This window comes from Strix aluco, chromosome 4, assembly GCF_031877795.1.
Source record: "Strix aluco isolate bStrAlu1 chromosome 4, bStrAlu1.hap1, whole genome shotgun sequence".
In the NCBI taxonomy this organism is placed as follows: domain Eukaryota; kingdom Metazoa; phylum Chordata; class Aves; order Strigiformes; family Strigidae; genus Strix; species Strix aluco.
The window spans coordinates 70,771,557-70,787,051 of record NC_133934.1 but is presented as its reverse complement, the minus strand read 5'-3'; the positions used below and the strand labels follow the sequence as shown (position 1 = coordinate 70,787,051).

At 39.8% G+C, this 15,495-nt stretch overlaps 1 protein-coding gene across 3 annotated transcripts in view; it reads left to right on the top strand.

The window, feature by feature from the left end:
- The first annotated feature begins 2,927 nt into the window (after positions 1 to 2,927).
- The window catches only part of TNIP3 (TNFAIP3 interacting protein 3), a 56,587-nt gene continuing 44,019 nt past the window's right edge, over positions 2,928 to 15,495 (top strand). For all 3 annotated transcript variants that reach the window (XM_074821491.1, XM_074821489.1, XM_074821490.1), the window contains exons 1-2: positions 2,928 to 3,141; positions 7,163 to 7,248. In XM_074821491.1, the coding sequence (XP_074677592.1) occupies positions 3,094 to 3,141; positions 7,163 to 7,248 (134 nt within the window). In that variant the 5' untranslated portion in view covers positions 2,928 to 3,093. The remainder of the gene's footprint in view (positions 3,142 to 7,162; positions 7,249 to 15,495) is intronic.

The following is a 15,495-nucleotide window of genomic DNA, read 5'->3' as shown; positions in this document are numbered from 1 at the left end:
TTCCCTTGACTTGCTTCTGGATCCTTAGTATGCTGCCAGCAGAGTCCGAATTTCTAGCAGCAGTGGTACTGCATTTCCAGAAGTGTGGGTACACTAGAACGCATGGAAAGCAACATGCGTTTCTGAGTTGCTTAGGACTGGTGTTCCTGCCAGCCAAGCAATGCCAAGGGTTTTTTTGCAATTGGCTTGTTAGATTGTTCCTACCTTTCTATGGGATCTTCTTTCTCTTTTTTGTCCTGGGATTTTGAAGCTTGTCTGGAGAGCATAAAATTTAAATAAAATAGAGCTGCATTCCTCATCTAAATCAGCTCCTTCTGACCTTCTCACTGTTAAACTCCTGTTCTTGTAGTTGCACAACTTTTTGTAGGTAGGTCTGCCTATATCTTGAATTCTTTTCTCACAACCTTGCTTCCTTCCCAGCCATGTGGGGCCTGTAATTGGAGCGATCTCCTTTCTCTTACTGTGCTACTTCTTTATACTGCAGAGACTTGATTCCAAAGTCATTGGAGTTGATAGATCCTAAATATTTCCTCTCTTGGCTTGGATTGCACAAGAGAGATCCATCTTTCCTATGGCAACATCACAGTTTCACTGTAGTGGGATCTCCATTAAAAATTGTTCAAATACTGCCCGTCTTGGGCATTATCAATGAATATCATAGATCTCAATCTTGCTTTTATCCTGCAGCATTTTTCCTTTTTAGTTCTGTATTTTATCTCTCAGCAAGTTTCCTGTCTATACTTTAGCAGTGAATAATAATAATAATAGTAAAGAACCATTTTTTTTACTGCATAATTTAAATCTGACATTTAACAAATGCCAAAATGCTTCCTTCCTATCTTGCCCACCTCCAAATAATTTGTCGTGCTAATTAAAGTTGGGTACAGATCATGAGAAAATACTGTTGGAAAGGCTCATGCAGTGCTGTTCCATGAAATATGCCTAGTTTGCAAGTGTTTTTCTGAAGGTCTGTATACTTGGCAGATTTCTGTATATTTGACAGATCTGTGATTGCTTGATAAATTAATTTTAAACAAATCAAAGATATTTATTGTTGAGGGGTTTGTTATCAACATATTTTATACTTTTTTTGAACTGATTTGTATTCTGTTAACAACAACTTGCTTTCACAGAAAATGCATAAAATACGTATGCTGAAAGTATCATTGACTTGGCCCCCAGACCTACGTACAATAATTGGCTTTGGTTGATCCTAAAATTTTCCAATGGAGAAAAGATCTCTTCTAAACCTATTAAAAATAAGAAGTATAGATGCAGTATCAGTGACAGGCTGCATTTAAATATCAGATGGACTCAAATAACTTGAAAGTTAAAATTTGTTTCACAACACAGGAAAATGTTGGGAATTTCTTTAGGTGACATCTTTGGTTGTCATCATACATCTAGCAATTTCTTAAGATGTTGTAAACCTCCCCAAAACAGAAAAGTTTAAATTCTCCCAACTCCCAAACTCATAACCTTATAATAATTAGAGGTTAGTATTTTCATTTTTTTTATGGCCTTTAATGATGGGAGAGAGAGGGTGACTACAGGAATCCAGAGAAGTATTGAGGGTGTTTTGAGGTATGCTGTGTGTGACTTTGATGGCTTGATGACATTTATGACTTTCTCTGGTCACTTCTTATGCAACTCTTTTGCATGTTGGAAGTGTAGTCATGATATTCTTGGCACTGAACTTAAGCCTTTCAAATTAGCTGTATGCTTTACACTCACCTGTGCAGATGCCCATGTGGAGGGACTGACATGGTAAGCTCTAGAAGTCTGCCACCTGAGCCCTGGGCATGACTGTTCTTGCTTTTTGATAACATTTGTACTGCTGATTTCTACTTGGAAGAAGGGATTTATACTCATTGGGGAATAATTTTCTCAGTTTTAGATGTAGTTGTTCATTCCAAAGATCTTTAAGAAATTGCTAAATGGATTGTTTTCCAAAGAGAAAAATATGCCTGAAAAGTGTTTTCTCTCTCTTTAGATTTAAGAAAAAAAGAGGTATATTGATTTTTAACAAGCTGATCTAGTGTAAAACAGTGTTTTGTACCCACTGCTTAAACTAGTTTGTGTGTGTCAATGGAAGCATTTTCACACAGATGGTGGTGGCAGACCAGCACTTGTAGGACTGAAGAGCTATACAGCAAGCACTGTCTCTGTGCGAAGTCACCCTGCTACATCCAGTACGACAAAGCAAATGCAGAGATTACGCTGCACATTTTCCTTCCCTGGACCAGAGCCAAAGAAGCTGCAGTGCAGAGCCTCTCTGGAGTCCCATCTGCTCTGTGTCGAAAGCCAGGTGTTCAACTCTGAGTAGAAATAGTGTGTTCAGCCTTTAATTGGCTCATTCCTTGGTCTGGTCCACTTCAAGGGGTTTCTGCTGGTTTGGGTTTTAATTTGCTTCAATTGCTGCATAGTTTGAGACTATCTCAAGAAGCTTAAATAGACTGCTTATCAAGCTGTGGATATCACAGTTCTGTGGGAGGGCATCTGTGAATTAAGTCCTTTGTGGTGATTGTTGTTCTGAATCTACTGTTACCCTAACCAAGGAGAATTGTACTTAATGGTGAGATCAGTTTTAAGTGTTCAACATTAAATCTTCCTGCATCACACAGGGCAGGTACCAGTTTCATTTTATCTGAACCAAGTCAGGCAAGACATAATGGAGGAACCAAACTACTCTTTATTTTTGGCAAAAGTCAAGCTTCAGACTTTAAATTTTGGTTAAAAACTATCTAATATTGAAGTTTCAGCACTTTATCAGGAAATAACAGCAGGAGAGATCTGGCAGATCTCGCTGGGTTTGTGGCTTTTTCTCATAGTGCGTTTACATGACTGAAGCTGTGTTTTCAGCAAAGAATGCTGGATGCAAAAGCAGAAAGACATGTAATGCAATGGCTGGTTCAAGGCTGGCTGCACTGCACGCTAGCACTATTACGAGTACCAAAGTTGGGAATATCTAGGTGAGAGGAGATCCCAGAAATGTTCTATGTTTGACTTGTTCATAGGAAAAAAAAATCTTGAAGGCTTTAGTCCTGTTTCAGATAACTTTCAGTGAGTGTTGCTTAGGATCTCTTTCATCAAATGCTTTTTTACTTCTTCAGTTGTTCTTCCATTTTGATCACATTTACGGTAAGAATCTGTCTCTCCCTCCCACTCCTCCTACACAACAGCCACACACAGATAACGTGTAACCTGCTGGCTTGTTTATCAACAGCATTTATGATCACGTCTGTTCCACTTTGTTTCAGAGCTATTTTGCAATATGGGTAATACTTAAATGAGGTAAGTTTACTTGGCATGGCTGTGACGGGCTCTGGATCTTTCGCAATGCAAAAATGGGTATCACTGAAAGGATAACTTGTTAATGGCTTTATTCCTCATATATAATTTGCTAGTATGTATTTCTATTTATTTGGCTTACTATCTGTTTTCTGCTTCCTCCACTGTGACAATATGTCTGTTTATGGTGGTGGTCTGTAAAACTGAATCGTTGAGCTGATTTAGACAGGAAAAACAAAACAAAGCAAAGATCTCCTTTCCCTTCTCTGCCTCTTCTAGGCTGGCTCATTTCTAACATTGGTTTTACATTGCATTCCCACAAAATATTGCTTTGGTACAACTCAAGAACAAGTGAATTACAGAGTGGGTTTGGGGAAAATGAGCAAATGTTTGGGAAAATAGGGTGCTCTTAAGCTAGAACTAGACTTGGAGAAAGAAAAAGAGAATGTGACAGAGCAGTGCAGGATTTAACATTTACAATACAGATGTTTATGAAGTGCATTTAGGATAACATTTTGTAACTCCAGTGTGAGTGCCTTGTCTGGCTGTGATTGTTTTTATAATTAAGATTTCATTAGAATTGGTGAGTCTTGTCATCCTTGAGCAATGATGGGTTTTTTCTCTCCAAATGTGTTTTTGCATGTGAAGAACTTATTTGTTTTTAATGCAAATTATTACTCGAACCAAAAAGTGCTTTTTGGGCCTGTTTGGGTATATCTAGGAAGTACTTAGGGCTTGGATCACTGATAAATTTGGTGGGCAAGCACGAGGGAATTTTGCCCACTTTTTACCAAACATTTTCAATTATTGCAAAAACCCATAAATCTGTGAGCAAAACTGATCCTGTTTTACTTCAGGGTGTTCCTGCTCTTAAAAGCCTTAACAGAAAGCAGAAAATTTATGTAATTCTGAGCAATCCTTTACATGACCATTATAACCCCCTATTTTCTACAGAGCCTTAATTCTTTGAAGGAGCTGAATTTTATCCATCTTGGCTTCAGTTTGTCTGATCTAATAAAAACCTACAGCATTAAATTGCATATTATAGTTGTAAAAACTTATGGTTGTTTTAATAACAAACACTTGCACATGGTACAATAACCTAGTTGCATCTCTTTAGTTCAGATTCATAACTGTAGATTTAGATTTAGCACAATGTTCTGCCAACACATTGCAGTAAATTTTTTGTTGTGAAGACTAAAAAAATATTTTAAAAAATAAATAAGAAAAAAAGCCTTTCAGAACTGACACGCTTTACCAAAAAATCCATAAGAAATGAAAGTCAAAGCCATTACTCTGTATCAACAGTTCCTTGCACATCAGTAGTTTGGGAAGCAGTGGAGGCAAATCAAAATGGGTGGCAATACTGCTTAGCTGGCACTAGCCTGGCTGTGCTTAGCTGGGTGGATCATGCCAGCTATCACTGCAGATAACTTTTTCTTACTTTTTCACATATCTTGGACTGGATAGAAGAAGGTGGATGTACTCCCATGCTACCATAACAAAATGGCTTCTGATAGCTGGGCTGTCATGTGTAGACATGCGTTAAATGAAGGTGCCCAGCACTCAGGGACATGCTGCAAAATCTGCATATGACTAAGAGTCAGGAGATCTGTACAATGGACCTTGTCGAGCCCCTCCCACCCCAGCAGATGTTAGCAGCAGGACTTCTGGAGAACTGCTTGTTTATGCTGTCTGGGTGTGTAGCTGAGCCATGCAGTGATTTGGGAACTGTCGGCTTTAGCAGCAACTTTCCTGGCTTGGCAGAGCATGCCATGGAAGACCTGGAGCACCCACTGTGCTGACCTGGAGCACCCACTATGCTGTCCCAGAGCAATCCCCAGCAGGGAGTGTGCAGCACCCCTTCTCTGCATGCCCCTGAATCTGGCTTGCATCCTGTCACTGCAGAACCAGGAAGTGACGTGTCTAATAGATAAATGCCACCTCCGATGTTCTTCACTGTTTGGTTTTTTTTCCAGTTTTTCAGAACTTTCTTTGCTTCTTTCATGAACTTTGCAAACATAGGTATCTTCTTTTCAGTAATATCTAACCTTTTAACCTGGCCTATTTTTCAGCACACGGACTGCAGTACTGTGTGTAACTTGGCAAATGCATCTGAGCGTGCTGAAAAGTCTAAGCCTAGTGGGATGAATTAGAGATGGAGTAGCAGTCTGAATTCTGTGTTGGTTTTTTGTTGTGTTTTTTTTTTTTTTCCTTCAGACAAATATGGTCAGATTTTGTTTAGTCATTTTATTTTTTGTTGTTTCAGTGGAAGTAAGGAACGTTCATTCTAGGTCAACATTTTTCACCTAAAAGCCAAGTTTCGGCACTCCAAAATAAGGCTTAATTCTCATTAGTACCCAGTGTCTGCAGCTCCCATTGAAATCAAACAAATACAGCTTTCCATACGTGTTTTTGTTATGATTAAACAGACACTCATAAAACTCAGACAAGCTGGAATCAAGTTTCACATGAAACTGAATTGACATTTTTTCTTAATAGGATCCTTGTAATTAGTGATTACCAGATGCATTTAAAATGTGTGAAATGCCTGCAGGAATGGGAATTAAGAAGGGGGAGGGATGCCAAACACCTCAGATCTTCTCCTGGCAACCTTTCATTTTAAATTTCTGCTCTGCACATAGATGAAGCAGCATGGTTTCTATAAAATGTTCAGCTGTGGTTTCACATTAAGTTGATGTTACCAATAAAGAGAGTGACTTGTAATTGAAAACTTACTTGGTTATAAATAGCAGGTTTCACTCTTGATGGCTTCCCACTTTATTTCAGTGGTCACATTGCTATCCTTATGATAGGTGTTATGAAATCACTTTGGTCAAGATAAGCTCTAACCTGCCCGTGTTCTAATTCCAGCAACTATTGTAATGCTATTGTTTCTCATTTTGATCTAAGGAGAACAATATGACTTCTGGGCTCCTTTTCTGATGAACTAGAAATGTTCCACATAGCCTGAAAAAACATACCCAAGGCTGTTACCAGCCTGCAGCACAGGAGCAGAATGACTTCTCTGGATGAGGTGGTGTTGACTCACTCTTTGTACCATCTGTTTTCCTGCTTGTGATGGAGAGGTTGTGGTAACTCATAAAATTCAGAAAGCTTGACTGCTTCCTGTTTGAAGTTTTCATCCTAAAGAAAATATGTAAATGGGGACTGCTTACTGTTACCCTGATGCATGTCCTTTTCTCTGGGAAGGGTGTGGGTTTTTTTCCCCTCTCCTTTCTCTTTGGAAATACAGTGCTGGGCGGTAGCTGGTCCTGACCAGAGGGAAGCTTGTTAGGAGTGTGTATAGTTCTTAAACAATGTAGTTGTGCACAATAACTCACACATGGCTCCTTTTCTTTTCTCTCCAAGTGATCTAGATCAGACTCATTACTCAGATTCTCAAATCTGGAGCAGTATTATTACTGGACCCTTCCATGAAGCATATGAATTTTCTGGTCAATGTGAGAACATGCTTTAACTCTAGAGTATTTGAGATAATTGATTCTTTAGGATGAAGAACAAAACCCCTTTTTGCAACACTTCCAGTGTTCCTGTGACTGCTGATAGCTTTGATCCTTGGGGAGATTCTTGCCACCGTAGCCAGGGACTGTTATGGTTTCTACCCTTGCAAAACTGTCCCTGACAGAGTGGTGGACTTAAGAGAGGATGATGCTGGGAAGGAGGAAGTAGATTCTTGGCTTACTTGTCAGCCATTTATGGTATATGAAGAGGAAAACAGAAATACAGGCAAGACATGGTTATTTCTTCTCACTGTAATAATATATTTAAATTTTTCTTCCTAGATTGTTAATCTTTTTATTTCCCCTTTAAGTCTGTTTTGGTTTTTTTTTCTCCCTGTTTCTAATAGATTCACTGTGAGCGGCTCAAAAGGGAGAATAAAGATGCAGAGGATCATCTAGAATTGTGCCCCCATCAGTGTGTTGAGATGGAAAGGTATTAACTATCTTAATTTTATGTGGAGAAACATATTTTGTTTTTATTTTTTAAAAAGTAATTTACATTACATTATTGGAAATACATAGTTGAGTGTTTCCTGCATATGTCGATCAATTTATCTTCCAGAGACCCAGGTTAATACTTTTTTCTGCTTTAATCTGTCCTGTGGAGATCTGTATCAGTTCTGTTTAAATAAGTGAAACATGGAAATTTTCTGTACTGAGAAGAGCAAAATCATAAAGAATAGTGTAGATTGGAAGGGACCTCTGGAAGTCATCTCGACCAACCTCCTGCTCAAAGGAGGGCTAGTTAGGTCAGGTTACTCAGGGCCTGTCTAGGTGAGTTTTAGTTATCTCCAAGTATGGAGATTTCACAACCTCTTTGGGCACCTGCTTCTTCACAAACTAGTATTAGTTTTACTGATAATGGCAGTAAAAGAGGTTGTACTGCAGGATGTAGAGATAAAGAGGTCACATTATGGCTACAGCCTCTAATGAGGCTGTGGTTATGGCTACCCCTTTCTAAGACTGTTAGTGAGTAATAAGGAGCTTTAAGAAAATTAATAGTGATGAGTATTTCAGTGAATACTGCTGTATTCAGCAAGATAAAAAAAAAATCGAAGTAGCTGAGAATGATTAACAGATAGCTTTAACAAATATTACGTATAATGTGTGGATTTGAGAGAGAGATAAAAAATATAGTTTTAAGGTAACTGTAGACTCTTTGGGGAATCTGAAGAAATAATACCCTATCCTCATTTCTTCCTCTAAGAAGCATTTTTTCCCAGGTTGGTTTATTGTGAAATAACTGGATTTGAAATCCCTTGAAGACTAGGATTTCCCATTTATTCAAGACATTGTAAGATGCTGCCAGTGTAGTTTGACTCCAGACTGCCTGTGTGAAAGGAGGGAGGCACCAGGTTCCCGTCTGGTGATGGCATCCCTGGTGAAGCTGGCTGCCAGTCACTGGCAGTTCAAGCCCTGGACCTGTGACTCAGTCATGCAGCAAGCTTCCCCTGCCTCTCAGCTTGGCTGCCTAACAGCTACCACAGGCAAGAAGTTGGCTTGATGTAACAGAGCTGGTTGTCCTCTGTCAGCTTCTGTATGTTAAATTACTTGACTGCATTTCCAAATGGTGTTCATCTATTTATTCTACTTGCACTGTTAGTAGATCACTGGAAATATCTCAGGTCTGTGTGGGAGACACTGACCCAAATGAATCATGGACTTGTTTTCCTCCAAGGGTGCAGCCCAACTGTGAGACCAGGTCAGTAAGGCGTTGGTGACGCATCCACATCCTGGCCAAGGCTGAACTAGGAGGCAACATGGGCTGTGCATAGGTCTTGCTCTACTTGTGGTGATGCTTGATTCAGGAAAAGAATGAATAGTGCTGTAACGTACCAGTTAAAAATGTCAACCATGTAATTGTATCAGAATTGCAGCTTTCCACAGAAATGAGTACATACAAGATCTGAATAGACTTGTGATGCTCATGCTGTATTTGTGGAGCAAGCAGCCAGTTAAGCTGTATCTGTGGGGCAAGCAGCCAGTCCAAAAAAAAGTGCCTACTGAGGCTAGTACAGTGTCCTAAAAGGGTTGCAAGCTTTTCTAGCTATTGCTCTTCATAGAAAAATAGCAGACACTTGAAAACACCTAGATTTGTCTCCCTTCTTGTTTTTTAACTCTGTTTTCATTTCTTTCAACACTTTCCTGCCATCTCCTCCCAGCTTTCTGCACGTGTGCACTTCAGTGGGTGAACTCATATGCTCAGAAAGCACGTGGTACTTGGTGGCTTTGCTTGACCAAGCTTTCCATTTGATTTGTTTTCATGGCAAAACTTCAATTTGCTTGCCACTCGTGATCCACAGGCAGCTACATGAGTCTTGGGTGATGAGTTTGGGTGACTGTGCTCTATTTACTGCTTCTCCAATGAGACAGTCATCTGTAACTTGCTCATGGCTCATTTGAAGCCCAAGAAAGTTGGTGAAAATCATTTAATTGGCTTTCCTGAAGCTTGAGTTCAGCCCAAATGCTGTCCATCAGGAAGAAATTAAATTATGGTCTTGGATCTTCTGCTTAATTATACTACCAAGTGAAAGGGGAATGATGTTATTTTCCTGACATACAGGCTGTATAGGGTACAGAAGTGAGGTGGCAGCATTGAAACCCGGTCCCAAGGGACAGGAACCTCCAGGCATGGAGAAGAGCACCGTGTGATCAGTAACGTGTCATTTAATGTGAACTAGATAGTTGTTATTGTCTTGCATGTTGCATATTTGTTGAGGGGAATAGTCAAAGACTGGGAGACACTAAGTGCCTGTAGATCAGTAGCTCTACTTCTCTGTTCGCTGAGATGGGACAGATTATAGGTGCAGCTTCACTTAATCACTGGGCCCTTTTTTTTGTTGGCTTATTTTCAGAGAAACCAGATGTGTTTCCATTAAGAACATGCACCTCTTTTGTTGTTGTGATTTGTGTAATTCTTAAAATTAAGCAAAACTATTAAAGAATAATTGTTTCTGTTCACATTAACAGCACACAGCTTCTCCAGATGTGGCATTTGACAGCCAAACAGCTGCTGGCTATTAAACGTGCCTTAAAAGCTCCATTCCTTTGTCGTAAAGGGAACAGAAGTGTAGGAACGTTTATGGGGTGATAGGCAGATGTTTTGGCAACATCAGATTTGAGCGAAAGTTTAAGTGGTTTCTCTGCTGTAGTCGCAGTACGTACATGTTTTAACCCCTGTCATACACCTTGCCTTATGGAGCTCTTTTCTTAGGACTGGAGTGAGATTATTTCTAATCTCACACTTACCTCCCAAGCAACACTGCCAGCACTTTTTTTTGCAACATCTGGGACGTCTCACTCCAAAGACAATGCAGTTCTTCTGCTAGGTGGATCTCAGCTTCTGCTGGTGGCTGCCTTTCCCAGCTACACTTCTGAAATTCTGGGTGCATTTTTTTTGGTGAAACTTGAGTTAAAAAATTAAGTTGGAAATAATTTGAAATAATGTGTTTCTTTTTTGAAAATTTTCTTTTTAAGTATATCCTCATAATCATCAAAGGCAGGTGTTCTTTTTGTGTTTGTGCCAGTGCAGTATGCTTTATGCCCAATAAACTGTTTTTTATAGTGGTACATGTGAGGTGGAACGTAGAACTAGTGGAGCTCAATTTCAAGAGATCTGGCTCAAATTCCCAAACCTAAACTCTGAGCGGAGATCCACTTGCTGGGTGTTGAGTACTGGAATAACACCACTGATCCTTAGGGAGCTGGACCACATTGTAACTATTCTCTGTCAGCTCAGAATCTACTAAACTTGTAAGAGCTCATGAGGCTGCAAATTTTTTTTTTCTGTAACAAAAGTCTTTTTGTTTTCTTGGCAAAATTTTGTTCTTCCCATTGCTTGTTGGACCGGAAATTCTTTGTCATTTAGTCTTAACTGGATAAGATTTTAATATAAAAATCTCAATGTATTTACATGAAAAAAATCTAATATTCTACAAAACTGAAAGAGAGCAAAAATCCTGTAAAATTATATGCAACATAATAGGCTAGTTCTACAGATAAACTGTCATTTTAAAGAATTATATGCCTAATTTTATTCCTATTTTAAATCTATTTCTAGTACAAATTAAATATTCTGTAATCCAGGTCTCATTCTCTCCCATATTCTAAAGGCCTTTTTCTGAATTGAAGTGCGTTATAATAAATAGGGGAGATGTTAGCTGAAATGGTTTGCCTTGAAATCTGCCACCAGCTCATCCTCCATAATTCAAATGCAGAAATTTATTTCTTTCTATGAATCTGCTCCTTAGGCTTAGCAAGCAAGAATTCTACATCCCAAATGCCCACCCAAAGGGATGTAGCATATGTTTAACCTCTAGACTCTGGAATTCATTTCCCGTCAAAATATGACTCCGTGGTGTTGGCGTCTGGCTGTAAATCCTGGCTTAAAACCTTTTTTCACAATTGTTTATGGTGTGTATTTGTGCTTTCACCAATAACAGGAGAATGACCCCAGCACACCAGCCTTGAAATGATTATTTCAAATAGAGTTATATGCCTTTGGTACTAATATTTTGCAATAAATGCCTTGGGACATGTTGTAGGTATGTCCATAGTTGCCACATAACTGCTATTAGTAAGTAATAATGCCAGTTTCCAGTGAAAGCCAAGGAGAGCCAAGAGCTCACAAATGGTACCAGCTGCAGAGCTGGGACTCTGCATGGGGCTTGTACGTGGCTATTTGATAAACATGTATTTCTTGGTCATCAATCTATGCTGCTACAAGCCCAAAGTGTGTGGCTCGTCAAAAGAACGTGGGGCAGGCCATCAGGAGCTGAACTGGTTGCTGCACCATTATGAAAGTGTGTATTAGCGGGAGTTGTTCTGTCTTCTGCTGCTTCTCCTGACCAGGAAAAGATGGACTGTAAGGAGGAGCCCCTGATGCTATTAGAAGCCACTGGTGTCCACACCTCACACTTCCTTTCTGGTGCCATCATATTCTGGCTTTAGTGATAGTTTTGGGCCAAATACAGGTTTTGCTCTGGTTCAGTTACATGCAATTCTCTGTGCATGTACAACTGGCACTTCATTGCCTAACCCTGTGAGGACAGACAGACCAGCATGGTTTATTTAGCTGGGTGGCATTGATCTGCGTGGGAATTTCAGTCCCATTCACGTACAAAGCATGTGCTGGGCACAATTTTTGTTCTGGCTCCCAGCTGAAAAACTGAATTGCTGTAAAAAGCATGCAACCATTTATAAAGAATTAACTATAAAAAGCCCATAGAGCCTAGAAATTGAAATGGTGCAAGATGTACCATGGAGCAAAAAGTGAAAACCATTTTAAAGGCAGCTAGGTGAATATATGGGAGAAATGAAAATCTCTTTAATGAGGTGCACAGTTAGTCTCTAGCAGTGAAACTTGCATGGATATGGCAGTTTGCAAACCAAACCAAACCAACCTAATTTCTTATTCTCGGAGGACATGGCTACAAGGATATTAGCTGCTACTTTTCAGATATGACATAGAAATTGCATAAGGTTGGGATCTCTCCTTTATCTGAAAGCTGATAAAATTTATGCTGGGAGACCAGCTTCCCTCTTTATGTCTGTAGGTTCTGCTTCCAAGTGAAGTATCCTGATTTTCCCAAAAAAAGGAAATTTAGCAACTAAATCAAAGTTTACAAAGACGAGTTAATATTCTAATCTTTTACTGGCTTCTGCATTAATCATAGCATGCTATGTAAGTAGGATGAGTTGTGTGGGTTTTATACCTTCATATACTTTAGAAAGCTTTTTCACATAGAACGGATATACTTCGTCCCACATGACCACATGAAAATGTTTTTGATATTCTCTGATTAATCTTACAAAACATAAAAAACTATATCTCCCAAATTTGAATGGATTTAATTTTTCTGATTTTTTTCTCTGCAGGGCTTGCCTATTTGCATAATTTAATTATTAAAACCCAAAATACCTAATTTTAGAAAATGTTGGCAACAGTGTAGAACAGTAAGGATATTAATGGTGCAGAAACGTACCCGTGAACTTCACAAAACCAAAAGTAGTTGTGAAAAAAATTGCTTTCTGCAGAAGCTAAATGCCGTGTGCCCTCTAGAGCTCACCAGGGGAAGCTCAGGTAATCATCAAGAACTGTCTTGTTCTGGGGTAGCTCCTAATCACCAGTATCTTGAAGACATACTCAAGCACTCGGATCATCTGTGTGCTCTGAAAGTCTGGACTGTAAAATGGATCTATGCACCGAGTATGATTAAAGTTTTATGTCACAATAAATATATCCTTCCAGTTATCAAAGTGGCTAATATTAAAATACAGATAAACAGAGTAATAGTTTCTGGTCGAAGACCTGAGTCTTAAAAACTGAAGGGGAACAGAAATGCACTGAGAAATCCAGTCAGTGAAGTAATTTTCTGACTTTAATGATGATGTCAAAACACAGATATTATGGAGCAGCAATTAATTTATAGGGATTTGAGTCTTTTGCAGTTCCCTTTCTTTTACCCGAGTACAGCTGGTTCCTGCTCTTGCCCAGATACTCCTAAGCCCAGAAAGGAGAATGGAGAGAGACAGAGTGGAAGCAACCAGAGGTGAACATCATTTACACAGCATCAGACAAACTGTGGAGAGCAGAGGAATGAACACTTCCTGGCTGAAAAGAAATATTTAAAGCCAAAGCACCATCTTTATGGCGCATTTTCCAGCTTGATTCATGCTCTGATATCAGGAGGCTGTGGTCACACATCTCCTCTTGCTGTGGCTGAACCAGCAGCAGATATGAATGCAGGCTACCTAAATACTTGCTGCTGCACTCCTGCCAGAGATTGCTGCCCGTATTTTACTGCCCTCAGGACTGCACCTAGACATTGCTCCTTTATTTTGAACAGTTGTTTTAGTCTAAGATGCTTTATTTGACTTAAAAGAGTTTAAAAACCCCTGACTACTTTGACCAAGTCAGGTGAGTGAGTTGTGCTGGCAGCTCGGGATAGTAATTTGCGGTAGAGAGGTAGTGAAGATGGAAAGTGGCTGGGGCTGTAGAGGGGTTAATCTCTTGCTGGCCTTGCTGCAGCTGGAGCAGGATGTGTGACTGCTAGCCTGAGCAATGAGCAGAATACCCTTTACCAGAAGTCACTTGTAGGCCAGAGTGTTTTTTTCTCAGCTAAGCAGTAAGCTGGCTGCTCTACTGATCTCACACAGGAGGTGTGTGGAGCAAGAAAAGAGGAGAGCAACTAGCCTACCCAAGCACAGATAAAAAAACCTGAAGTTTTGAAAACTCAGGCTGGAAGTATTGGCTTGTGGTTTTAGCAGCTCTGTCCGAAATCCCTCAGTATGGCTCAGTAATGTTTCACCTCGCTTTACTTAACCCCTCCCTTCCTTTCGTTGCATTTCTGGGGGCTCTAAGGAGGCTGCAGCAATAATTTCTCCCTTACTGAGCAAATATAATTGCATGCACTTTACCTAAAACTGCACCATGAGTGACTGTTTATGTGCTGTGGTTTTTCAGTTCTTCCAAGCATCCTCAAAAGCACCGAGTGCTCTGCAGAGTGTATATCCAGTTCTGTTATACAAAGCAATCTCAGGCTGGGTTGGGTGTAGGAGTCCAAGTGAGCTGAAGATGCTGTTTTCCAGGGAAGTGCACTTGGGAGAAAAGGGGTGTTGCTACTTATCATGCACAGTTTGCATTACGTAGCTGATTAAAAATGAAGGCTGTAAGCAGAGTGCTTGGTCATACTGCTGCCTGAGAATTTATTTTCTGGGAACCTTAACACAGAATTGCTTAAAAAAGTGCTGCTTGCACTGGTCTATCCAGGATTTTGCAATATCTAATGAGACAGAAAAGGGCTGGATTTCTTTCGCAAGCTGTTTTCCTTCTGTAGACTTCCTCACAAGCTGTCATGCGGTGCCTGTGCTGCTAGGCTCACCTGCCACCCACACGCAGCTGAGGCTTCGAAAACTGCCATGAGTGTTCAGAGTAGCTGCAGCCTGCTGCACCGCCTTGAGGTTCATGAAGATGTACATCGAGAAGGTCTTCCTCTTCATCGTCATAGCTTTGAAAGGGAGTTATGGCCAGTTAAAGTGGTCTAACAAAAGATCACTCTCTTCCGTTGGGTACTCTGTTTCTTTGAACTTGCACTAGTTGCTATATTGGTTTAAAAAAAAAAAAAAAAAGGCAAAAGGTTAGTACAAAGCAGTATCTTTCTGCAGAGAAGAAAATCATGTGATGTATTCTAGTGCTTCAGGACCTTCCAGTGCTAAAAACCCTTGGTCTTGATTCCTTGTGTAAAAGACCTGTTTCCCTATGCCATAGGTCTAGCTCAAAACACATCCAAATATCTTGTTTCTGCCATGAAACTTTGTTTTTGGTGCAGGCAGGCTTCATGGCAGCTCTGAAACTTCCATGAAATTCCAGTTTGTCCAACTACTAGGTGGCAAGTCAAAAAAAAGCTCTTAAGTTTTGGTTGTTCTTATTTGCTATCATTGGTATTTTATTGTAGAACCTCTGCAAGTGATTTTGCATTCATGCTTAATGAAAATACATTTCTGTTATAGTCTCTGTGTTGTAAATAATGAGAATAAAATGAATCATTTTATGTTATTAGCACAAAATTCACCACACTTATTTACTCTTATGATTAGGATAGATGGGTTTGTTTATTGGATAATTTTATCAATTGCCCTTCAAGAGTTTCCTCAGAACCTGCAGTGCAGTCGCTGTGGA